Source organism: Lonchura striata, chromosome Z (assembly GCF_050655825.1).
Source record: "Lonchura striata isolate lonStrDom1 chromosome Z, ASM5065582v1, whole genome shotgun sequence".
NCBI classification, from domain to species: domain Eukaryota; kingdom Metazoa; phylum Chordata; class Aves; order Passeriformes; family Estrildidae; genus Lonchura; species Lonchura striata.
In genome coordinates, this window is record NC_140740.1 from 58,441,040 (window position 1) to 58,466,340 (window position 25,301).

The window sequence follows — 25,301 nt, forward strand, 5'->3', positions numbered from 1 at the left end:
GTGACTTTTATGGTGCTTTTCTTTTTTTCTTTTCTTTTTTTTTTCTTTTTTTTTTTTTAATTTAGACTATGGGCGGTGACTTTTCGGGAAAGAACCAAGATTGTTCTAAAGGCATATATGCACTGGCAGGTGAGACTTCATTGATCAGTTGGCTTTGGGCAGACAGTTGAGATCAATACATTTTCTACTCTTTGTCATACAAACGTAACAGTTTACTTACTTTGGATTGCAGTGGAGCTTTGGTAACATCAAAAGTTGTCCCTAGATATGTTTCCTTTACACAGTAATGTAAATATAGACTACTTAACAAAAATGCAATAACAGATTATTTAGGTTTATAATTCTGGGGTCTTCTGCATCTTCCAGTGTAATATGGCAGTTTAGATTGTGTTGTTTTAGGCTTGGTTGACTGACCCTGTCTGTCATTCTTGCAAAATATGAGGTGCTGTAAAATAGACTGTTACACGTTAATGAATCATCATTAAATGAAAAGACATGATGAGATTTCTTTTTATTCTGGAAATGTATTCACAGCTCGAGATGTCTTTTTAATGCTAAAGATGCCAAACTATAAGAAGTTAGAACTTCAAGTATATGCAACATTTTTTGAGATCTACAGTGGTAAGGTAAGTACCTTGTCTTTTTCTGAGAAAGGAGTTTCTCATACACAAAATTTTGAGTTTGTCACATAAAAGATTTTTCCCTCTTTGTATTAAAAGTGTATTTCAAAGAATTCTTTACATTTCCTGTCCAGTCGTGTATTTCCATTGAATGTTTTGCATTATTTGAAATGGAATTTGAAAGAGGAGTGTTTTTAAAGCTCCTCTTTTAACTGTTCTGTTTTCCTCCTTTCCTAAGGTTTTTGACTTGTTGAACAGGAAGACAAAATTAAGAGTGTTAGAAGATGGTAAACAGCAAGTCCAGGTGGTGGGGTTACAGGAGCGAGAAGTCAAATGTGTTGAAGATGTTCTTAAGCTTATTGACGTAGGCAACAGCTGCAGGTATCTTCTATTGCTTACACCAGTTTTTCATAGTACGTTAAAAAATCAGAACAAGATTATTTTGGGGTATCTTTGTAGTGATGCCTTTCCATATGCAAGTGAGTTTTTGATGATGTTGTCTACAAGTAAAGAATCTACCTACATTTTAAATAGACATGTTTAGAATTTTCTCTCCTAGAGAGAAATAACTGATTGTTCAAGAGGATGTGAATTGCATGTATTATGTAAGCAGCTTACTGACTTAAATTCATATAATTCAAAAACTGGAATGCTGCCAGGTTCTTCATCTGTAAAAGGCCTTGATGCATACTGGCAGAGGTTAAGCACAAGTTTTTTTACCTTCTTTTTTTTCCCAAGACTTCAGCTTCATTGTTTTTAAATTTAGCCTTGAGCATGGACTTCTTGATGATCAGATAAAAATGCCATCAACATTTTTTATGTAAGCTCTCTGATAATCTGAAATATACAAAGATCTGATTTTAAAAGGGAAGCAAAACGTTACTTATCTTCCATTCCCATTCAAAGAGATGGAAGAAGAGGCATAATTGTACTATGTATATCCAATTATTAGTGTTCTATGTCTAGTGTCCGCAAGAGTGCTAGACATTCTATCAACGTGTAAGAAAATACAGGAATCTGCCCTGAAAACCTATCATTGTGAGGTTAGTGTTTAACATGTATGATCTTCCACCACTTAATGTCTTTCTCTGCTCGTCTCTTGTTTAAAGGACATCTGGCCAGACATCTGCAAATGCGCACTCATCTCGAAGCCATGCAGTGTTTCAGATTATTCTCAGAAGGAAAGGGAAATTGCATGGTAAATTTTCTCTGATTGATTTGGCTGGCAATGAGAGAGGAGCAGATACTTCGAGTGCAGATAGGCAGACGCGACTGGAAGGTGCAGAAATTAACAAGAGCCTTTTAGCACTCAAGGTAACTGATATGTTTCTATTGCCTTGGAGTAGGTGGAAGCCTACATATAATAGCAATGACAAGTAAAATTAGTGGTTTTGCATACTTTGCTTGTCTACACACTCTATTGATATGACAGGTAAAAACCAATTTATTAATTTTTCCGCTATGTGCATGAGGGAACATTTAGTAAATCCCAAGTAGAAACAATGCAGAAACATTGTGCTGTCAACTTACATGTAGTTTTTGTAAAATAAAACCAAAACACCCCAGCAAAGCCAACCAACCAGCCAACTGAAAAACAAAACAAAACCCCTAAACAAACAAGAAAACATCCCAAAAAAACAAGTTCACTAGAAGTCCCAGTGGTTGAATTTGTAGACATTTCTGATACATACCTGAAATAGGAAGGCAAATTACTTACTTTCGTACTCAAGATAGGAAATACTAACAGATAGTTACTCTTACTCATCTCACTATTTCTTTCTTAAAATAAAAAATAATACTACACTGACAACATATTTACTGCTGTTAATATATTGACTAAAGCAACAGCAGCATGTCCAGAAAAAACTAGCAAATAATTAAACCTTGAAAGGTGAAATCCATTTTTGTCAACCCTTTTTCATAGCAAATTGTCTGATACAGTCACTTTACAGATTTTATACATCCAGTCCAGGACATATAGACAGAGCTAATAAATACTACTTAAATATTCATCTGCTTTTTTTTGTTTGATATTTTAAAGTGATTGAAAGAGGCTCAGTCTAAATAGGGGAAGTAATTTTTTGATTTCAAACTGGAGAAACAAGAGTTTCTTAGAATTTGTCTCTGGTTTGATTAGTTTTGCTTAGGTTTACTACTTTCAGCACCAACACTGGTTTTATGTAAAAAATCTGAACCCCAAGATCTGTGTGGTTACCTTTTTATTCCCACTATAAACTTGGGAGAAGACTGGCATCTGACTAAATAGATCTCACAACAGACCATAAAATTGTGATGTATAATGTGTCATTACAAAATTCTATGGCATGTTGAAAAATTGGAAGGAGCGGTTCTAAAACTTCGGCCTATTCTGCTTTAACATCAAAGTAGGCAATGCAGGAGCCATTGGTTGATGTTACTACTCATTTTCAAATGTAACTGAATAAAGCTATTTTGTTTTGAGGGACTGGTTTGAGGTGGGTTTTTTTTCAGTATTTCTTTTGTACTGGATAGTGCTCATACAATATATTCGGTTAATTTTTATATAAATTGTCTTTCTAATTATAGCAAAATGTTCTGCTGCTGCTGTACTAGTGATTTTCATCCAAATTACTTGGGAAAGAGGGAAATAAAAATAAATGGATGTCTTGCAGAGGTCTAAAAGGTGGTGCAAAACCATAAACGTTTCTCAGTGACATGTATGCCATTTTCCATCTATCCCAAAAACTTTATACAACCTTTTCCATTTGTATTCAGAAGTCATGAAGTTATTTTCAAATACCAATTAAACTAATACATTCTGACAGTGGTTTTTGTTGATAATCCCAGATTTGCTCTTTCTGTCTGGATATCAGTCTTATCTTAGCCTGTTCAGGATTTTGGCACAGGAATTTATTTCTGTAATGTCTCTACATGGGAGTAGTGTTGTCATTTTGTTACCTGGTTTTCAGAGCTGTATTGAAAACTAAATATACTTTAAAACTCTGCTAGAAATTTAGAAGCTGGTGATGTCCTTCAGTGATCTTTTACTAGTAAGGAGATAGTCCAATGCTAATTTTTCCAGTGTAAGCAAACTAAAAATCATTATACTAAATTAAAATATCATTTAAAAGCTTGGTGATTGCCATATTAGTGATTCAATATATGATATGTCTGCAGCTGGTGGATTAGTTGAACTTCTATAGAATTATTCATGTAACACAAAGGCTATTCCATTTTTTAGTGGAGGTAAAAGCGAAGCTCTAATTTGAAATACAATTGAAGTTTGGTTGGCTGTAGAAGTTCTGAGTGTAGATACTTTCAAAGTGCGCCAAGGAAGCCTTGCATCTGAAGAGATGTCAGTTAAGGAAAATGCAGTGTCTGGAATTCACAGGCAAAATATTATGATGACAACAATACAAAAATTTAGAATTAAAATTTCTTTGCATAGAAATAACTTTTTAGACAATATTAGAGCACTGAGTGGACAGAAGTGATGGTTAGATTGGTGTCACTGTTGTACTTAGTTCTGCTGTATCTTCTGTAGTAATTTCATAATACTTACGTCTACACAGTATTGCTCACTGGAAGCCAATCAGTTGCAAATATTAGTGTAGTCCCTTGCTTCTGAGCATGGAAGAGACAATCTTATCCCTGTTCCGTCACATAAAACAGGGAGTGACCTAATTTTTCCAATGTCTTCCAATGCTGAGAAGAGAGCTTGCTTCCGGTAGAGAGCTAGGCCTACTTGGTTAGTAACCTGCGGAAGCTTTCAGAAAGTTGGTTTTCTTCTAAGTTGTAAAGAAAGACAGTGGTAAAATCAGAATAAAAGCCACTACTTTTAACTGGTGCAGTTAACCCATGTCCCTGCCCATGATGCTGCTGCTGCTGGCAGAGGTTGTAGCTCATTCAGGCTTTTGTAGCTGATGATCAGGAATAATAGTAAGCCTGAACATTTCACATCAACACTGTTTAGTTTTGTTGTTGGATACAATAGATGTAAACAATTTGGATGACATTGAAACAGTTTTTAGGCTTCTAATCCTTTTATTCTTTCCTCTCTACTGAGCTTAATGATAAGTGGAAGCCTAATGCTTATTGAATCCAAGCTTTTAGCAGTATGTTTTAATGATATTTTTGGGGGAGTACATCAAATATAAGGCATGTATTTTCTGATTCTGAATTGCATTTTTATTATGTTTATTTAACCCATGATAAAGAATCTCTTTGTTCTTTCAGGAATGCATTAGAGCCTTAGGCCGGAATAAACCTCACACACCTTTTAGAGCAAGTAAACTTACTCAGGTACTAAGAGATTCATTCATTGGAGAAAACTCACGTACCTGTATGGTGAGTTGATTTGGTTAACTGTTCTAACAATTACAAAGAGAGAAGACACTGCAAGTTTAGGCTTTTATGTTTAAAAATTGGTTGCATGATACTAGTAGTGTGTTGGACTTATATTTATTTACTAATTGACATTATATGTGAAGAGGGATTTCAAAAGAGACATTTCTCAATAGTTTAGATTGATTATTAGAAGAAATTTCTTCACTAAAGGAGTTGTCAAGCATTGGAATCAGCTGAGAGATTTGATACACTGCTCCAACATGCTGTTTGAATAAGACATCTTCAACTATGTGGTGCTTTTCAATATGGAATTTGTATAAAATGATGTAGTAAAATCTTGTGATTTTTAAGTTACTAAAGGATTCCTGAAATAAAATACCTGCTATATGTTTTCCACTTGCTTTCTGATTTATGAATCTGTAAGGAGAATATTTGAGTAAAACTCAATGGCTAGTTTCTATACTTCATTTTTATATGACTTTTCCTTTTATTGTTAATAGATATGTTGCAGTTTTAAAAGTTACATCTTTAGGGGTGGAGTATTCTCTCTGTGATTTAACTATGGTTTGGAAACTCTTTGTTTCTTTCAAGTTTGTTCAGAAAAATATTTTGAAAGCTTATAAAATTTGAAACATCATACTATGAACAGTTATGACTAGGATTTGCTTCCTTCAAAAGAAATCCAGATTTTTGCAGTCAGCATAATTTTTTTTTCATTTTATCAGTCATTGCAGTTTTACTGTTCTTGTCTAAATAATTTGAGAAACCATTTAAAGTTTTTTAAGAGTTGCATTGTAGGATAACTAATTGTCATTCGAAAATTGCAGTGTGACTACATAGAATAATTTTTTTTTTAACCAGTGCTGCTCCTTGTCATGTTGCATCCTTCATGTGCTGCAGTCACAGCTGAAGTGGTCAGACATGTCAGCCCTCCAGGGTAGGAGTAGGAACCTGCAGACTTCCATGTCCCAACAGGGCCATTGATTGCACTGTGATGGCTTACAAGCAGCATAGAGATGCTCAAAATAGGAAGAATGATTATTACACATCTTAAAGATGCTCCTGTCCATAAGTAGTTCAGCCTTTTTCATCTTTATTTAGAATTAGGAACAAGAAAGTGAGCAGCAGAGAGTTCTGAGTCCTCCTGTCCTGCCTAGAATTGGCTGGCTGGGGCCTGAGCAGAGCTTATACAGCAAGACTTGTGCAAAAATTTATGTGTCCTGAACAGGGTATTCACACAGACCAAGGCATCTACAGTGGCACTTCCCTAGAGCAGCTGTACCATATGCTTCTTAAAGTGTTGGAGCAGTCTCCTAGTGTTACAGCAGTGGTAGTAAATAGGTAAAGCAAAAGCCACAATGACAAAGCAAAGGAAAACATGGATTTCATTCACCACTTCCAATTGTCAGGATAGTTCAGCTGTCTCCAGGCTGTATCACATGTAGCAATGGCTTGGGAAGCCAAATGCCATCAATCTAAACATCACTGTCTGTGGCATGCTCTGAACATTAAACTGGTGTTATTTGAGTTTGGAAGGGCTTTAGGAAGTTTTAGATTTTTGTTGACTAGCACCCAGAAGAGACATGCGGCAGTGTGATCTCAAATATGTGCTTCTTGTTTTCTTAATTAATTGATGTGTACCAGTATTAGAGGTTTAAACTTAGGTTTGTATGATCACATCCACCACATAGTTTTCCTTTCTCCCCAGAAAGAGAAATTTTTCCTGGGATGACTACCTCTGCTTTTATACAGGAATGTCAGCAGCAGTATGAAAGAGAAGATGAGGATTATTTAATCACTATCAGTTTTAGTCTCCTGAGTCTATGATGGCACAAAAATGTTAGTGTGTAGGATCACAGAGGTGTTTGTTCTGGGTAGAGCCCTTACAACTGCTTAGGGAAAAGAACAGGTGGAAAAATTGGACTGCTGAGAGAAATTAGGAGAAATAATGATTCCACTTTTCCCAGTCAGTTTTAATTTTTGATGATTTTGGGAAATGTGGTGCTATCTTCAGAGTAGTTAATTTAACTGGAAAAAGAAAGACCTTAGATTCCAGATAGGTCTTGTGAAAGCCATCAAATCCTGTTTACAGATAATTCCTAATGAGAAAAAATATATCTCTACTTAGGAAAATAGTTAAACTCAAGCTTATCTTTACTATAACTAAGTTCAGTTTCTGATGTGGCCAAAATCAGCATAGAATCTCCTTGAACAGAAGAGGGTCTCAAAAGATACATAAAAAATAATTTGGTAATTGTTATAGGATATATTAAACTTAGGGCCTATTGAGTTATGTATTTCCTTTTTTTAGGAGTGTATTTTTAAGTTACAATTTCACATTTACACAGCAGATTACCAAGATGGTTGGGGAAATTGTATTTCTGTGAATTCTTGATGTTCATGGTACGGTTAAAAAAATTAAATTGAAGCTTTGACTAGACATCTGTGTCCCTGAGATGTCATTGTATAAGGATAGCTGTACATAGCAGATATTTTTCGTAGAAGATCAGAAATGAAACTGGACATTAAAAATATATATACATTTAAATTTATCTACCCTTTAATCTGTATAAAGTGGTTTGCTAACATGTGGCTTGTTTTCACCAGATTGCTACGATTTCTCCAGGGATGGCATCATGTGAAAACACTCTAAATACATTGAGATATGCAAATAGGTATGAAAAACATTATTTCTTAAAGCTGTACTGGCTGTTGATGACCAACATTTGAAATAATGCTGTTCCATGATGTATGATTATTTTAGCTACTTGAATAATTTAATGGTAGTTGTGTTTCTTAATAAAATCAAAACCAAATTACTGATCCAGGCTCACATTCAATTTAAATTGTCACTTTGTACAACCATTACAAAAGAATCTACTAAAACTGCATCTATGCCATTATTGAGAGATGGATAATGTGTATTGCAAAGTATGTAGGACAGGCTACATTACTTTTGCCCTTTGAAAGGACCATCTCTTGCTTTAGGGGAAGCTGGTGTTCATGACAATTCCCTGGAGTGTTGGCTAAATACCTTTCTATTATGTGATTTTTTTTTTTCCCCATCTCTTTTGTGGAATTGTGTGCAGTTGCCAGTCTGTATTATATATACATATAAAATTTCATGCTTCCCAAATTCAAGCAAATATCTGAGAACCCTAAGTAAAGGCTTAAAAAGGCAGAAAATCCAACAAGCTTTATGATCGCTGTAGAGAAAATAGCACCTCCAAAGGCAGATGCATCACTTGAGACCTGTACTGCTGCAAAAAATTGTTCAACTCTCTCCAGTGAGTGTGAAAGGAGCCCTCAGCTACTGCAGTTCTCCTATGTTTAGAGTCTGTGGAGATGGTGTAATCAATTCCTGTATGTCCCTGCAGCCAGACCTATGCCTCAGAGACAGACACCCCACGCTTTGATGCAAAGGACCAAGGTGGCAGACAGCCTCTGGGAGATCAGAAACCCTGGCTTTGCCAGAAGAGGCTACCATCTGTGGGTCTGTTTGCCCCAGTGAGAGGTCAGGCAGAAGCACAACTGCTTCTACTTGTCAAGGCACAAAGGCCCACTAGGAAGGCTTACTGCCTGCTTCTCTCAGTCTCCAAATGTCCTTGTGTCTAGGTTAATGGAGCTAGGAGTAAACCTGCCTGCTTGGACCAGTCTGTCTCATTTCCTCCTAGAAATAAATGAGGCATCTACTCCTCTGCTTACAGTAACATGATGCAAGACCTCGCACATTCAAGACTTGTTGGGACTTCTACCCTTTATACAACTTAGGTTGCTGAAGTGACTCCATAAAAAGTCACTACAAAACAAATTAAGTACCTCTTCTAGTGTACTAAATAGTTGTACTGAAACTGTTTCCTCCTCTTAGTGTTAAAGTTATATGTTGTTATGGAGTATATACATGTCACTGATATGTTGCTTCATGTGTTTTTTCTAGATTTTTATTTTTTTCTAACAATACATCATTTTCATAGTAGTTAGTTTTAGGTGCTGGACACTAGTGTGTGGGCAGTGACAAAAGGAGGTGACATAGAATTTATGCTTTTGTAGCTGTAGTGATTTGATATTTTTAAAGGAGTCATTTAGTGGAATATTGAATGTAGACCAAATAATATTAAGTATACAAACCAAAATCTGGAATTACTCTTCTCAAAACACTGCTGTTACAGTCTCCTGCAAATTAGCAGCACTGGTTTTGTTCAGTTTTTCCAGTGATCTGAACTGTTTGCAGAGAGTTTAAATATGTCAAAACACTTGTGTTATAAAAATGATTTTGTAGTTAAACAATTAAAGAAGTATGCTAAACAAAGAGTTGTCATTTTAACTGTGTTTATGAGAACATTTTCTTTTAATTTGCCACTGTATTTTGCTGCTGCAGAGTAAAGGAATTTGGAATTAGTCCTTCGGACATTCCCTTCTCACAGGGTAGTGGCAGTCGCTCTGATCTCTCTCCTTCCTATGAGTATGACGACTTTTCTCCTTCAAACACCAGGTCTACTTCATTCTATACATGGAACTTTATTTTTAAGTTTTCTTTTTGGCTATGTAATTTTACAGACAACCTTTCATTAGTCCCCTTGCCTTGAGTCACACATACTTTGTTTTAATTTTGGTTTAGCAGGTGATGGTTCTGCATGATACGCAATCATCTTCCCAGTATTTTGTTTACCCTCCTTAAACATCCACATTCTGTATCCAGGCTTGCTAGTTTCCTTCATACATTAAAAAAAAATAGAAATGGTGATGTCAGCTTTGTACATTTAGTGGACCAAATCTAAAAATTCTGTGTTTAAGAAAATTTGAATATCTGAAAGGGAAAATTTTCTTACATATATAAATATATTTATATATACATATATATATATATGTATGTTATATATGTGTATGTATAACATGTATATATACGTATGTTATTAAAGCTTTTCAGCACTCTGAAGATAAATGAAAAGTATTTTCCATTGTAGTAAATAAAAAAAGAACTTGAAAGAACAGTTTTCCCATTAAAGACATTAAGAGTATATTCTAAAACTTGCCCTTAGACTTTCATGCATCTTTCATAAACTTGCTTTTAAATAGGCTTTTTTTAACAGAATCACAGTCAATCTTTAATCTACTTACATTTTTATTAAAAAACTACTACCATTTTTATTAAAATATTTTCACCTTTGAAATTAATTAAAGGATCTGTTTATTCTCTGAAATGTTTGGTTGCAAATTATAATTTTCTTCAGAATTTCTTGGTTGATTTGCTTATAACAGCTAGTGCAGAGCTGATTGACTAACTTTTTTAAAGTATAACTGTATATGCAGGAAAAGAAAGATTATCAGGTCGAGGGTGCTAGTGACCTTTTCTTTGAAATATCACCCATTGTAATAAGAGTTAATGTTGAGGGGTTTGAAATTTTTGCCCTCCTAAATGGTAACAAATAGTAAGATTTCAACCAGAAAATAAATATTTTGTGCTAGATCTACTTTAATCCACATTCAAGTGATAAAAATGCAAGGGTTCATACCTTTTAGGAATTGGACTAACATCATTTTGTCACTGAAAGTACATTAAATCTGTGAAGCTGACATCATCATCTTCCTTATTAAATAAACTGATTGTGCATAAACCCATAGAGCTTTATTTTTAGTTGTGATTCTTTTGCACAAGAGGTTACTAATTTTCAAGTGAAACATTTTCTGCCCATAGGGTGAAGGAGCTGACAGTTGATCATAATGTCACAGGGGATATCCGTTCCATTATACACCATACTTCCAATCAGATGGATGACTTGGAGACACAGTGGGGTGTGGGAAGCTCTCCTCAGAGGGATGATCTCAAACTGCTTTGTGAACAAAATGTGAGTGATTTACATAATTATGTGGAAAGAGATGATGACATACAGTGGGCAGAACAAATCCAGATCAATAGCCAGTTAGTAAGATCTCAAATACATACAGCATACCTCTTCACCTTTTCTGTTTTGGTATTATGCTCATTTCCATACAAAAGAAACACCAAACCCAAAAATGTTTCTTGAATGGTTTCTTTGTCTTCTTTGCTGACTAGGGTTTTCAATGTCTAGGCAGGCTGTGGTGATGATCTACAGTATGCGTTTTTTCCATGATAGCATCACATTTTTTTAGGCAAAACTCATCTGTCTTATTTAACCATTTCTCATTTTTAGCATTATTTTCCCTGCATGCAACTTCATTTTGACTGAATTTGTCTTTTCCTGCATGTGGAAATCTGGCTACCCATCATTCCTCCTCCTGGTTTTCCTAGGGTGAATCCCCAGTACAGTGTTTAGGAAGACTGCTTACCCCATGATGTTCCCAGTATGTCTCCCTGGGCTGGAGGAGTAGGGACCTGAGAGCTGTCTTCTAAAGGTTATTCTTCCTCATTGCTGATTATCAGCTTTAGTCCTGGTCCTTACATTTCAAAAGGGATTAAATTTCTTATTTGTGAAAATGCCCATGAAAAATAGAAAAGAAAAATCCTTACAGTCCTAACATTTTTCACAAGACTCTTAAATTTTGTCAGTCATCCCTTTGTGATCTCTGTGGTATATCTCACTTTAGTAAATAACGTTTTTTCCAGGACTCTGTTTCATAAGAACATGGTAGTGATTCCTAGAGCTTCCTATTGGATGTTCCTTCCAACCAGATATCCTCTCATATCACTTGTTCATTGCTCACTCATTCATGTTGAATGAATTTAAGCTATACTTAATGCTTTAAATAACATTATAAAAAATATTTTAAAAATATTTCAAAGGCATTGTGTAAGGGACTACAATGTTCTTCCTCATGTTGCTAAACATTAATTACAGCTTACAGTACTTTCTTCTGTTGCTGACTATTCATTTCTAAGGAAGCCATTTTTAGAAGGCTTCAGTTTGTAAATCCATGTATACATTATTTGAATTTATCAGTCACTATGTAGATTTTAGATTTCTCCCTTCACATTTATTTAACTTTTTTCCCCAAAAGTTTAATTTAATTTTGATTTTCTGGAATGTTTTGAATGTAATTGCTGTTCTCTTTTTTTTGAAAGTTTTTTTCCTGTCTGTTGCAGCATGCATAACAGAAAGCCCTGACAGAACACCAAAATCTTCTGTGGGCATTAAAATCTATTAGAAATTATGATTCTTCCCTTGAGACTTCCTCTTTGCATTATTTTAACTTGTTATTTTTATGTGGAATATTTTGATTTCTGGTATTTGCTAGGATTAGTGACTGGAAATTTTTGATGAATATTAATTAAATTTAACTCTGTAAGTACTTTGAATTTATTGCCCCTTCTATTCATTCCTAGAGACTTTCTTAATACTTCTTTTAAGTATTAAATTCTGTTTTTGACAGGTTTTGCCTTCTGCATATTTTTTCCATGTTCTGTGATGAAATGGGTCACATTCAACATTTTTCTGTAGCCGCAGTTCTTTCCATGCTAACAAAGTTAACTGCTGTTTTTAGGAAGAAGAAGTTTCTCCGCAGTTGTTTAGTTTCCATGAAGCTGTGTCACAAATGGTAGAAATGGAAGAGCAAGTAGTAGAAGACCACAGGACTGTCTTCCAGGTAAAAGATGGACCTCCACTTCATTTTATCCTAATTCAGGAATCCAGGTTTTCCCAATGAAAGTGCATACTCTTGAAGATGGAGGAGTATGTGATCTGTAGTCATTTTGTCTGTCAAAGATTCCTAAACTGATTTATTATATTAAACTGATTGTACCAAACAAACAGGAACAGATTCTGTAACACCTGGTCTTTGTCCCCATGATTACAGAGCAGTACATTTCTGTGTTATTCCACAAATTTTGTAAAATTTTCCTTTGCTGGGCTGGTAATTAATGTCTCTGTTGGCACCACTTCTGTTTGGTCATCTCCATCTAAGTATTGTGTCTGAATGTGAGTTTTCTTTTGTGACATCTCCCGCTGAGATCCAGAAGAGAAACATGTATTTCAAACTGCCTATTTGATTCCATGTTACAGATACATAAAAATTTAATTCACTATTAGTCAGGGCTTTTGGAAGGAATACTTCCCATGTAGTGCTGGTCAGTGCTATGGAACCTTTTACACTCACAAAATCATGGCAATAAGTATGAGTTATTTGTTTTCAGAAGGAAATGTGGATTGCTTCTGTTCATAACCTTAAAGCCTTCAGGCAAGCTGTCTGTTTGGCACATCTGTTCCTAGAGAACAGCAGACTATCAAACCTGTAGGGAATACACATTATCTCCTCAGCCTAGGTATCTCACTTAGTGGAACATTGATGTGTGTTTACAATAAAGCAAGATGTTAAATAAAACATCTTACATTGGATGTAGAGATCTAGTTTTTATGGAACATTAGCCCTGAAGTAAAACATACAGAAGTGTGCAAGTCATGTGCCATATGCTGTGGTTATGTCCTAATGCAGCTTCTGGAGAGACAAGCTGCATTAGTTTAAGATGTAATTGCCTCTGTGTATCCATCTGGCCTTCTGCTAGAGATTATTGCTCCTTCTGTCTGTCTCCGGGAGGAAATGTGTTCAAGCCTCAGGTCTCTCTGTTCATGGCATGGCTTGTTAGTTTATGCTGTATGTAGGTGGGCTGCACCGATACAAAGGTCAGCAGCTGTACTAGTCATCTTCTGTCAGCATTCTTCTGAAAGCAGCTGATACAACTTCCTTTCCTAACAAAAATGGCTAAAATACACTAGTGCAACTTACAGTGCTCTGCATGTTCAGGAGTCTTTGTCTTCAATGTATAAAGTTATGTTAGGTGACATGAATCTTACCCCAGTATAAGCTCCATCTCTCCTGAAAGTCAAAAAACAGACAAGGGGTTTGGACTACATTTTCAGTTTCACTTGGGCTCTGGAGTACAGAGGGAAAGACTTGATATGTCAAACCAAGCTTTCTAGTATACCTAGAACTGTCAGCTGCTTTCTTTTTCTTTAACTAAAGCATTTATAATGGACTTAGTTCTTCTGATCACAATTTTGCATGGTTCTATAACACTTATACTCCTGGCTGCATTCTTCTTTGCTACAAGCTTTTTTTCCCCTTCTTATTTTTTGTAATGCTCAGAGTGCAAAGATAAACTCTTTTAATCAACCTTTATTATGTTTAGATAATATACTATGTGTGGATTTAGATCATATAATAGCGAGTTTGAAATAGGTATCCTTTTATACAACTTCTCTCTAAACAGGGCAATTATTATGCTGGCTCCTTGAATGTAATAATGATTTTGTGACTATATAGTGGTAAGCAGCCCATACTTAGAGCCTGACTTCAAAGTTTGACTCTTGTCTAAGGGGAGACAAACATGAGAAAGTTATTTTCCCTAAATTTCTCAGCTTTACAACCATCTAATGTTCCGAATGTTAAGAGAACTGGGTAGCTGGAGTTTGCCTGTGATAATGTGACCACTGAAATTAAAAAAATAATGTAGAAAAAGATGCAGTTTTGCTGCATTAGGAATAATGTTTCAGTTTTGGATTGAAATCTGTCTTATTGAGGTGACTAGGTAGTACAATGTGTCTGGTCACTCTGCAAAAGAGTCTTAATCAGCTATTTGTCTTTACACTTTGCTGATGTAATTTGTTGTATTTTTAAACTTTTTTCTAGGAATCCATTAGATGGTTGGAAGTTGAAAAAGTACTTCTTGAGATGACAGAAGAAGTGGACTATGATGTGGATTCTTACGCTACCCAACTTGAAGCAGTTCTAGATCAAAAAATTGATGTTCTGGCTGAACTTAGAGGTAAGTTGCTTTTAATAATTTCTTTGTACATTATTAGCATATGCTATAGAGACTTGCAGTAAAAACAAGGAAAAAAAGAAAGTGGCTGTATTCTAGGGTCTTTTTTCCCTGCTTATGCTGGCCCTCAATGGAAGGAACATTTATTCTGCAGTCTAAGAACAAGTTCATATCTATGATCTGTTAATCCTAAGATAAAGGAGGAGTCCTTGCTTTAACTCCAGGACGTACAAACTCAGTCTTGCAACTTTTCTTTTTTCCAAAACACTAAAGGAAGGTAAGAAAATCCAAACCAACTATATGAAAAAAAATAGAAGGCCATGCAATGAGGAAAAAGTACTGCTGTTCTGTAGTGTAGCAGGGAGCCTGCTATCATTTTTAAGACTGTGCTTAAGAGTACCATTAGGCTCTGAGTATTTTAGCTATTAGTTTAATTTTTTCTTTCACAGCCTATGTTTGTTGAAAAACAAACTGCAGCTAATTCTTAGTGCCCAAAATTAAGTCTTCCACTTGTCAGTTGGTTATATCCCAGAGATTAATTTTCCTTTTCATTTTTTGTTAACTGTTTCAACTCTGGGATATATACTGCTATACTGACAAAAGCTCAAGGGTGGGTTGGGAGGATGATGGAACAGTTTTCTTGATACATGTTAAAAACCTGTGAGTTAAAATCTCACTTTTTACTCAGTCTGAGTATCTGTTTGGAATACAACAAGCAGATCAGATGTGGCCTGCTTGCCTCTTGAGCATGCCAATTACACTTTTGCTAGGATTTGGAGTTTCCTTTTGTTTTTTATGGATGATGGCTTTTTCTTCAGAAGATGACAATTTGAGACACCAGCAATAAAAAAATGCAGTTTAGGTGACTACCTATTCTTCAGAAACTTAGCAGATACTGTTTTTGAAAAAGCTCCTGGAGGTAAAATGCTAGGAGATCTCACATCTTTACAGCCAGCTTAATATAACTGTAGTTTTACAGGAGGTTACATGTATAAAGTCAAAAATGCTGTCTTGGTATCATCTATGTTGTGCTCATGGCATGTAATGGTCATTGAATTGTTCAGCCTTTACTTCTGTCGCTGTGCAACTGACATATTTTTGCCATCATTTTAGTTTCCTCATTCTTGGGCATATTACTGAGCACAGAAGGGATAGGAGCAGAAAAACAAGGATGCCACACTTCCTTCTTTAGGTTTCTCCCATTCTTACTGAGTTACAATGAAACCAGTGAACAATATATTTAACTATTTACAATGAGTAAGTTCCAAAACTTATTCACAGATGTTTTGCACATTCGTAAGAAAACAGGGGACTAGAATTTACTATTCTGGGTTTTAGAATGTACTAGAAATGGCAGACTGTACTCTAAATATGGCTTTTATGTCCCTAAAAGTGGTTTGGAAGGTGCTGGGAAGGAATAGGATATAGGTATTGTATATCTCCCTAGACTCCCTAAGATAGAACAAGAATGGAAGCGTGAACAGTTCACATGCTGGGAATACAATTGTGCAGTTTAAAAACCTGTCCTGCCTAGAGACGGGTAGTATCCAAGAAGACGCTAAGTTGCTAAGCAACTTGTTTGGATGGTTTTGAACCCAAGTTTAGCTCAATCCCCTTGTAGCGTCAGCTATTTTTGTGGAGGAATGTTCTTTGTTATTTGTTAGGGCTGGGAGGTGGAGGATCAGCGCTTAGTTTCAAGATCTGTTGAGCACAGGAGCATCAGTACTCATTCTTCTGTTTTTTCCTTAAAGACAAAGTGAAATCTTTCCGGGCAGCTCTACAAGAAGAGGAACAGGCCAGTAAACAGATCAACCCGAAAAGACCACGTGCCCTTTGAAAAGGGCCTCTGCTGCTAAAGGAATTAATGAACCTGTACTGCTGTAGCACACACTTGTTACAAAACCTAGTGACCGAGAGAACTCAACTACTTGAAAGAATCAAAATGTTAGAAATGTTTGTGGAAATCTCCTATTTCTTATTCACCTGAATGACATTTTCAGTTTTATGTGAAGTGGTCCTGATGTCTACAAAATGCTTCTAGACCAGACAGCACAACCTGCAGGGTTCAGATCTGTGAAGCATTTTGTTTAAAATACTTCATTTGTTCAAATAGTGAAATGTTTGGAAATACTTGCCATATTTTTAATAAAGTAAAACTGTGGCCATTAAAAAGTCACAGCACTTCCTTCTGACCATGTTCAGTTTTATGACTGAGACCAGCTGTGCAGTTTAAAACTGTGGCGTGCATGCACACCTCACTACTGGTTTTACATAACTTCTCTTCCACAAACAGCTGTGCTTAACTCTTCCCATCTGTGCCTTGATGAAGGCTACTTAACCCTAAATATCCTCCTTCTTCTGAAGCACAGCCTTAAAAAATACATTCCTTATTTGTCAATATAAATTACTTTAGTGTGTGTGTGTTTCAAGAAGACTTATTTTTTGGTGGATAGTTTCATTTCACAGGATGTGCCATATCATTTTAAGAGGAACCGCAGGCTGTTAAGAGTGGATGAACAGCTGGACATTCCATTTTTCATGTGAAAATCTGGAATCTTGATTTATTTGAATACCATTAAGAACAGTTATATAATTTTAACATCTTATCTGTTACAATTAAAAAAAAACCAAAAAAAAACAACAAATCAACAAAAATCCACAAAAATATAAATTAGTTGATGTATATTAAAGGCTAATGTTTTATGTACTGAGGAGAGTTGTATCTTAGGATAATGCAGACAATATGATATGTGGTATGGTGTGATAATGCTATGTATGGATAAATTAACTATCAAAATTTGGGGATAAACATGTCCATACTGGCCTTTCACATGCTGTTTTAAAAACTTGGATTTTGATGCATGATAAAGTTACATGTACATTAACCGTAGTTTGCAGGTAGCTTGAGTAGTTCTGTTGCTTTAAGAAGTAGCTAATACCTATTTTTCCCTTTGTACAGTGCCAGCAGCTGAAAAGTGGGGTGAAATTGCATCATTTGACGATTTTGCACAATACCTCTACCTAGTGCTAATAGAAATCCCACAAATACCTGAATTCTCACAAATGGCGCCATGTGTATCAGCACTTTTTAGATGGTGGCACTCGATATATTTTTGGAAGTCAGTATGCAAAAAAGATTGACCTTTCATGTAAGAACTGTAGATCTCTCTAGTTCTCCCTCTTTCCAGGAGTTTGTATCAGCAGACTATCCCTTGGAAATGTTTAAAAACTACTTTTGGAATACAAGCTTGTTTGTTTGTGCAGGCTGGCGGGGGGGATATAAAGGGAAGGCAATGAAAAGACAGTTAAATGAGCCAGAACTTCTTGTAGTGTTTAATGTTTGTATCTCCCATAGACAGGTAGGCTATGGGAAGCTCTTGTCGCATAATGGTTAAAAATAAAAAATCCTCTTGTGTGTAAACATGAAAACTGAAACAATGTAGATTTTACATAATGTGTTTAATAAATTAAGCTATTAAATGAAGTACATCTGAGAATTTCTGTTATGCTTTGGGAAGGGCTTCAATTTTTAAGTACATCAGTTACATTTTTCAAAAGGCCTCTGATTTTGGAATAAAGCCAACTCTTCTATACAAGTTCATTATATAGAAGGAAGTTCCCCAGACCACTCTTCTGTCTTTAGTTTTGCAGCAGATCTTAAAAAAAATCACACCCCTTTCTGAACATTTTTTGAAGATCACTCATCAGAGCTAAAAGAAAAAAACCAATGGAACAGAAGGCAATAGCTTCTGTTAGCAGGTGATAGTACAGGTTTTCTCAGAAGCTGCTCTAGACAATTCTTACTTTCTGAAAAGCTTCTGAAAACTGAGGCATCCCACAGGAGTAACAGTGGCTTCCATACTATCTGTCCATGCAAGCCTAGCACCACAACCAGGCTGTACCTTATTATGGGTCCCAAAAGGACAGAAAGGAGTCAGCTTTCAGCACCTTTTTACAAAGCCCTGTAAATTAAATGTGTCCTGTCAAGTAGCACATGCTAGCTGAAACTGTGTCTACTGCCAGCCTTTGTGCCAGAGCCTGCTGTAAGTGAGATCTGCACCTGATACTGAAGCAGTCAGAATAAAGAAAAATTGATAAGGCTGGTTGTGGAACTTGAATTTCTGCAGCCCATTGCCATAATAGACTAAAATTATTTTAACAGGATTCAAACAAGCTGATCCTCTATTCCTCTCCAGCAATACAAAAGCATCAAGGAAGTGTGACACGTATCTTCAGCACTTGTTCCTTCTGTATTAGTCCAACCATATTCTTTTTGGGAATCTACTTAAATCATCATTTGATTCTGCATGAAGTGAAGCAGCACTAGAATTAATGAATTATTAAACTGTGAAATAAATGTGCAAGTCAGTTTTTAAAGTCAATGCTTCAGCATGTCTGTAAATCTGAGTGCCTATTTCTATACATGCTTCTGAATCAATTACTTTTTAAAAACTGATGGGATGTCAATGAAGCTGCTAGTTGGGACTCAGGACACCTTTTCCAACCTTAATGATTAAATAATGTGTTTTTCTTAAAGGAGGTTTTGCTTATTTGCATGCATTGCTCTAATCTCACTGAAAGCTATGATCTGTGCTAAAACTTTTTCCAGCATTAACAGTGAAATAGTTACCTTAAAAAATAGCTACTTGAATTTAGTTAACAAAAAACCCAACCCCGCTGTCTGTGTTTATGAGCCCTGGCCCACTGGTAGTTTTTTTTTTCCAGTTCCTACTGTGAAGGAGAGGGTAAAGGCAATTCTTTAAATGACATCAAGCCCACAAGATAAATTCTTTTGTTTTCTGAGAAACACTCATTGGAATTCTCTAACAGAAGCAGATTACTAACAGGCTTGGAGTGCTGGTAGTTACCAGAGTGACAAGAGTAACAGACACTTCAAATCAAAAGGAAGTGTTTAAATACACTTCAAAACAAACACACAAATGATTGATACCAAAAAAAGGAATTACTACGACTTTCTTTTTGTTGTCCAGACCCATTATGGGTTGTATTGTTGAGTATTGTGCATGAATATACTGAGGTGAAGTCCATCATTGGAGACCATATATTTCAATGATCATCAATCCATGTTTTGGATACATAGAGGATAGTACAGTCATGAGGCAGTCCAGCTCCTCACTTCAGCTCTGAAACAATTTGATGCTTTTAAAATACCAAGCAGCAGTTTCTTGCCTACCATCTGCAATAAAATTATATCTAACATTTTATTTTGAGTCCAAGCATATGTGCCATATTCTGTTTGTTGCTTTTATGAGGACCTTGTCCCACTGCACTCACTCTGTCTTGGGCAAAACTTTGGTGAAAAAATACAGCATCTTCCATTCTTCTAGGAGTAGCTATGAAAAATGGATGCCTTCTGAATTGAAGCCATGTAGCAATCTGAAAGATTAAAATATGTATATCACAATTCTAGCAATATAAACTTCAGCTTGAGGCATTTTTAAGATGTGCAAAGAAAATAGCATGAAAGCAGTCATCACTGATCAACTGCAAAGAAAGAATTTTAACAAAACTGAAACTAGAAGTTATTAGCAAATTTGTAATTTTAGAGATGCAGGTTTATTTTTGATACAGTTACTTACGTTGGATCCTTCCAGGTTCACTGTTTTTTCAGAGCATGACCTTAGTTCTCCAAATGAAAAACAGCTAGGAATTTCTATCTTGAATTGAGTAAGATTCATAATGCCACCGAAAGTAAGAGCAGAATATAGCAGTTAATCATTCATATTTAAAATTATGCTACAGACAATGGCCTAATCCTCAAGGCAGAGAAAGGCTGTGTAAGACTAGAGAAGTTTTAATAACCAATTTACACAATGGCCATTTTTAAAGGAGGTTTAAAGAAGGGTCTAGTATACAAACACCTGAAATAGGGATCCTTAGCTAGTTGGCTCTGAATATTATAAACAGCATTTAAAATATATAACTAGGCCTTAAGTGTTTGTTCATGTTCAGGACTGGAAGCACGGAGTGTCTGGTACTAAGGGGGAAACCCTAATATTCCTGTGCAATCCACTAGTAATCTGTGCTATGCAGCTACAGATGCAGACAGAATTTAAAGAAGCTTAAAAGGAAGACATAAACATAAAAAAAAAAAAGAGTACCGAATGAAATCATCTATATCCATTGAACGGGCTCGTTTTTCAGAGTAACCTGTATCTTTTAGAACTGTCTGTATTTTCTCTGCAATTTTGAAGTTTTCAGGGATTTCCTGTCAATGAAAAATGGGACAGAAGTTATTTTCTACTCAAAACACAGAAAAAGGTTCATTTAAATAATCTAATTATTTCCTGCTCTTAGAACAGTTCTTGTTTCAAGTGAAAAAATTAAGTTATACTTCTTCTATTTTTGTATCTCAGTTCACTCATTATATATGAATCATATCTGTTTTTAAAAGTAGACAAGACATGTTTTATTAAATTAGTAAAAGACCTCGAGACATACATAATGTGGACTATACTGTCAAAATAGACTTGATTTTAAGCTTTTTTACTATGATTTAATTACCCTTTTAGATTTTTCTTTAAGAAAAGAGGAAAGTTCCTCCCACCTTCAAACTCTTCTGGAAAACCTTTGATACGTTAAGCTTTTCAATGTTAATTTTTTACTCATAGAAGTTAGTATGTAGGTCACAGTACACAGAAATAGACTAGATTAAGAAGGAACTTACCATATTATGTAAGGAACAATGAACTCGGTAATTATGATCCAGCAACTGCTCTACAGCACTTGATCTGAAAGAAATACATATTTAGCATAAAAACTTAACTGTAATGTTCGTCCACTTAATTGGTTGTAAATGTCTACTATAAAAAACTGCAACAATTACACAAAATTGTTCTTCTTAAAAAGCTGCCTAGTTTTCTTCTAAAAGAAAAAGCTTCTGACATCAGTATTAATCTTCCACCATGGTTTATCACTGACTATGTAACACTGCTATGCATTTGCACAAAAGAAATCATTAACTGGTCCTCCGATAGAAGTTACTTACTTAAATGCTGCAGAGAGTGTCTTGTTTTTCCTAACAAAGGCTATCCTTACCAGACCATCCCACTCCTGGAATCGAAAATTTCAGAATTTTAGAAAGCAACATACAGCTACTACAAACAAGAACAGTCACTACTGACATCTTCATAACAATACTGAACAAAAGGAATATCCTTCATGGAAATGTCCTTCTAAACAACACAAAACCAGTTCTCTTAGACAAAGAAATACAAAAGGAGGAGAAAATACTTCACCCCCAAAATCCTTTGAATTGTTCTTTTTCATGCCTAAAGTGCTATTACATGCAGAGAAGGCAGACACGAAGAAAATCTGGCTAACCTTGGGCAAGGCTGAAATGGTCTTGAAGTGTTTTAAGAATTAAGAATACTCTTCTGTAACATTTGTCTTCGGTGATTAAACACACTCACCTGAAGATAAATCTCATATATTTCTCTGATCAAAACCTGCAAAATTATCAGCCAGAAACATCTCTGGGAGCCATAAACCATGACCAAAGGGACATTACTACTAGCAGTTCTCCAGCTGATCTTAGTCTTATAAGAGATACTGTACTTGACAAAGCTGCCCCCAGCTGGTGGTGGCATGTTGTGTTAATGGTCTAACAAGCCTGATCAAGAGAGGAAAAGCCATTTTGGAAGCTCCAATGAATAAATAGCTGGTAGTTTGTACTAGAATCAGCACATAGAACTGAATAGTAACTGGGAAGAAATATGAAATTATCACTAACGTTACGTTGAGTATACACTGCTCACCTGGAAGTTGATAGGTGGTGGTGGGTTCTTTGGCTCTATTCTGACAACACTGGATTCGACTTTGGGAGGAGGCTTGAAGTTGTTCTTTCCAACCTGTTAGTTAAGAGCAGTCAAGCAGCTGTGTGAATAAGCAGCAAACTCCTCACATCCCTTGCAACACTCTTCTGTGTTTCATAGCTGAGTTACCTAAAGGCAGTGACCTACCTTCATCAGATGGTCCACTCGAGCTAATAACTGAGTATTAATAGAGAGTCTGCAGTACAGTTTGCTTCCTGGTTTTGCAACCAAACGAAGTGCAAATTCCCTTTGAAACATAAGGATTGCACACCTGAGAGTAACAGAAATGAGAAAATCAATTCTAAGTGTTCCATTTTTATGTCAGAAGCCAAATGAACACACTTGGAAAACATACAGTTTGCCTCAGCAATTAGAAGAGTAAATGTTCGTAATAAACAACTTTGCCTTGATTAGCATGTTGAAAAAAAACCCAAAACCCATCACAAAACTTGGTGAAGCCATCCAAGTCTCCTTAAAGCTGTTACATAATTTGATTATTTACTGCTAGATGGATCAGGATCAAAGAGACTATCTAGTCTCAGAGTTGCCTGACTGTAATAAATAATTTTGAGTAACTCTCTGCTGAGTCCTTCAAACCCAAGCTTTCCAAAAACTGACCGGTAATGTTACCAATGTTCCTCTGAGAGAAATCAAGAGCTGCTGACATACTGATGTCTGACACACAGACAAGATGGTTACATTTTTACATCAGACAACAAGAAAGTGATTTGGCATTGATTCTACCCTTTCACCCTTAGCCAGGAAGGTATTTGAAATGCTATTATGCCCTGCTTATCCTTGGAATAATACTTAGTTGTAATACTAAGGAGATGTAACTCCTGTTTTTATCTGCTGGGCACTCACTGTTGCCAACTTTAAATTTTCTCCTCATGCTCAATATATCAACATAAACTTAATTTCCAGGCACTGTTAGACTATGTATTACAGAAAAAAATTGGTACAGCTCTGGTCCATCACACTTGTACCTCAGGAACTAAAAAAATACTGGATTTGAAAACATTTTTAAAACTATTTTCTTTCCTCTCAGGTAACACAGAGCTCTATTCTTCCACATACCTGAAAAAGGGTCTATGAAGCAATAACTTGAAAACAAAAGGTGAAGAAATCTGAGAAAAAAAAATTAATAATGTTAGTATAATTTCTGGGAAATGAGCATTTAAAAGTAATTTTGTTTATGGTGTTGCCTGCTATGTTGCTTGTCCCATACCTGGTAAGGCAAGTTAGCGACACATGCATCAAAGAATGGTAAATCTGTTTTCAAGATGTCACCAACCTTGATTTCAAGTTTGTTTGCTAGACACCTGGGGGAAAAGATACATTGTGGTTATACTCAGATAAGCACTGTTGCCAAAATTTGTACCAAAGCAGCACCACTGCTTTAGTGCTTCCTGTTTCCCATAATTGATACTTACGTGCCCTGGACTCTCTTCTGAAGCTCACCAACAAGTCTAGGGTCAATTTCACAAGCAATAACCTAAAAAAAAATTATATATTTAAAACTCCATGCATCTCCTAACTGGAATTTAATTGTAAAAATCCCAGCCCTGTATCTGTTGTTATGGGTTCAAAGAATCCTTCCAATGTTAGGCTATGTACCTTCCTCCCTCTCAAATACAAGGAAGCTTTACCACATAAATGGATTATAGCACTGTAGTTTGACAAAACCACACAAAATTTATGTGATCAGCTAAAAACCCATCGGGACTATTCATATGTTAAGAAAAGTATCAGTGGAGTAATTCTACGTATGTTCATCATGCCTATGAAGACCCTTCTATTTGCCATACTCTAAGCCAAAGCACAGTCAGAGCTTGGGAAAGGGGTGTATGAAAGAGAATTTGTACTTACTTTTTTGACCTTCTCCAGCATCTTTACTGTCAGGTTTCCAGTTCCCGGGCCCACTTCCAGAATGACATCTGTTCGGCGCAGGGCAGCCTAAGGACAAACAGCATTTTGAGTGCTTCCGTAGAACCAATTTCGTGCAATCATTTGACTTTAAAATTAAAGTAAGCGCTTTTGACACAGTAATAAGTTGGAACTGGGTATCAAGGGAGCGTGAGAGTCGTTTAGAAAGTAACGAGTGGGAAACGGGGAGAACCAGAATGCCGTGGCACCGATTTATGGCGCCTCGCTGGCCACGCGTGAACAGCCGGCGAGCAGCCACGTCCGGAGCAGCGCCAACACGCAGGCACCCCGCCCGCAGCAGGCGGCACGGCCCGGCTCCCACCTTATCGATGATGCTGTTCACCACGAGAGGGTTCTTCAGGATGTGCTGCCCGGCCCCGGTGTTGAACAGGATGCCTGGGGAAGAGACGGGCGTGTTACCGTGAGCAGCCGCGCTCCCCACAGGCCCCCGCTCGGCGCGGGCTCCCGGGATCCTGCCGGCCCGCTCCGCTCCGCACTCACCGCCGGCGCCGCCTTCCCGGCGCTGGGGCCGCTTCCCGGCCCGCGCCTTGGGCATGGCAGCAGTCAGCTCGGCCCGGCCCGGCCCGTCTCAGCTCGGCTCGGCTCGGCCCGGCCCGTCTCAGCTCGGCTCGGCTCAGCCCGGCTCGGCCCGTCTCAGCTCGGCTCGGCCCGGCCCGGCCCGTCTCAGCTCGGCTCGGCTCGGCCCGGCCCGTCTCAGCCCGGCCCGGCCCGTCTCAGCTCAGCTCGGCTCGGCCCGGCTCGGCCCCGCTCGGCCGCACGTGCCGCGCGGCACCGGAGCTGGCGGCGGCCCCGCGCGCGGCCGGCGGCGGGCAGCGCCCCCTGGCGCGCCGGCGGACC

General features: G+C 36.9%; 2 protein-coding genes across 7 annotated transcripts in view; one reads left to right on the forward strand and one right to left on the reverse strand.

The window, feature by feature from the left end:
• Positions 1–18,169, forward strand: part of KIF2A (kinesin family member 2A) — a 54,542-nt gene extending 36,373 nt beyond the window's left edge. For 3 of the 5 annotated variants that reach the window (XM_021534361.3, XM_021534362.3, XM_085566975.1), the window contains exons 11-20: positions 66–129; positions 535–626; positions 859–1,001; positions 1,730–1,934; positions 4,836–4,946; positions 7,554–7,621; positions 10,642–10,792; positions 12,408–12,509; positions 14,550–14,685; positions 16,434–18,169. In XM_021534361.3, coding sequence (XP_021390036.1) covers positions 66–129; positions 535–626; positions 859–1,001; positions 1,730–1,934; positions 4,836–4,946; positions 7,554–7,621; positions 10,642–10,792; positions 12,408–12,509; positions 14,550–14,685; positions 16,434–16,519 — 1,158 coding nt within the window. In that variant the 3' untranslated portion in view covers positions 16,520–18,169. Of the gene's footprint in view, positions 1–65; positions 130–534; positions 627–858; positions 1,002–1,729; positions 1,935–4,835; positions 4,947–7,553; positions 7,622–9,324; positions 9,439–10,641; positions 10,793–12,407; positions 12,510–14,549; positions 14,686–16,433 lie in introns of all 5 variants that reach the window. The other 2 variants (XM_021534356.3, XM_021534359.3) reach the window with 1 other exon arrangement.
• On the reverse strand, positions 18,123–25,265 carry DIMT1 (DIM1 rRNA methyltransferase and ribosome maturation factor). 2 transcript variants are annotated; one of them, XM_077790517.2, is made up of 12 exons: positions 24,945–25,265; positions 24,766–24,839; positions 24,387–24,473; positions 23,951–24,012; positions 23,746–23,839; positions 23,595–23,644; positions 22,665–22,788; positions 22,461–22,553; positions 21,692–21,756; positions 21,371–21,434; positions 20,805–20,911; positions 18,123–20,079 (listed from the first exon to the last, which is right to left on the reverse strand). In XM_077790517.2, exons 1-12 carry the CDS (start codon positions 24,997–24,999, stop codon positions 20,037–20,039), a joined length of 918 nt encoding a protein of 305 aa, XP_077646643.1. In that variant the 5' UTR covers positions 25,000–25,265; the 3' UTR covers positions 18,123–20,036. The 2 variants fall into 2 exon arrangements, with proteins under 2 accessions (XP_077646643.1, XP_021390040.1); XM_021534365.4 differs by lacking the exon at positions 18,123–20,079 and having other exon boundaries at positions 20,132–20,911; positions 24,945–25,126.
• Between the last annotated feature and the right edge of the window lie 36 nt (positions 25,266–25,301).

What these genes read in the sequence shown, in the direction of transcription:
- DIMT1 (XM_021534365.4), bottom strand. Translation starts at nt 24,999, where the DNA reads ATGCCCAAGGCGCGGGCCGGGAAGCGGCCCCAGCGCCGGGAAGGCGGC. An exon ending in TGCTGGAGAAGGTCAAAAAA is followed by an intron (nt 24,013 to 24,386) that starts GTAAGTACAAAT and finishes ATTTTTTTTTAG; the next exon opens with GTTATTGCTTGTGAAATTGA. An exon ending in GAGTGGACCATCTGATGAAG is followed by an intron (nt 22,554 to 22,664) that starts GTAGGTCACTGC and finishes CTTAACTAACAG; the next exon opens with GTTGGAAAGAACAACTTCAA.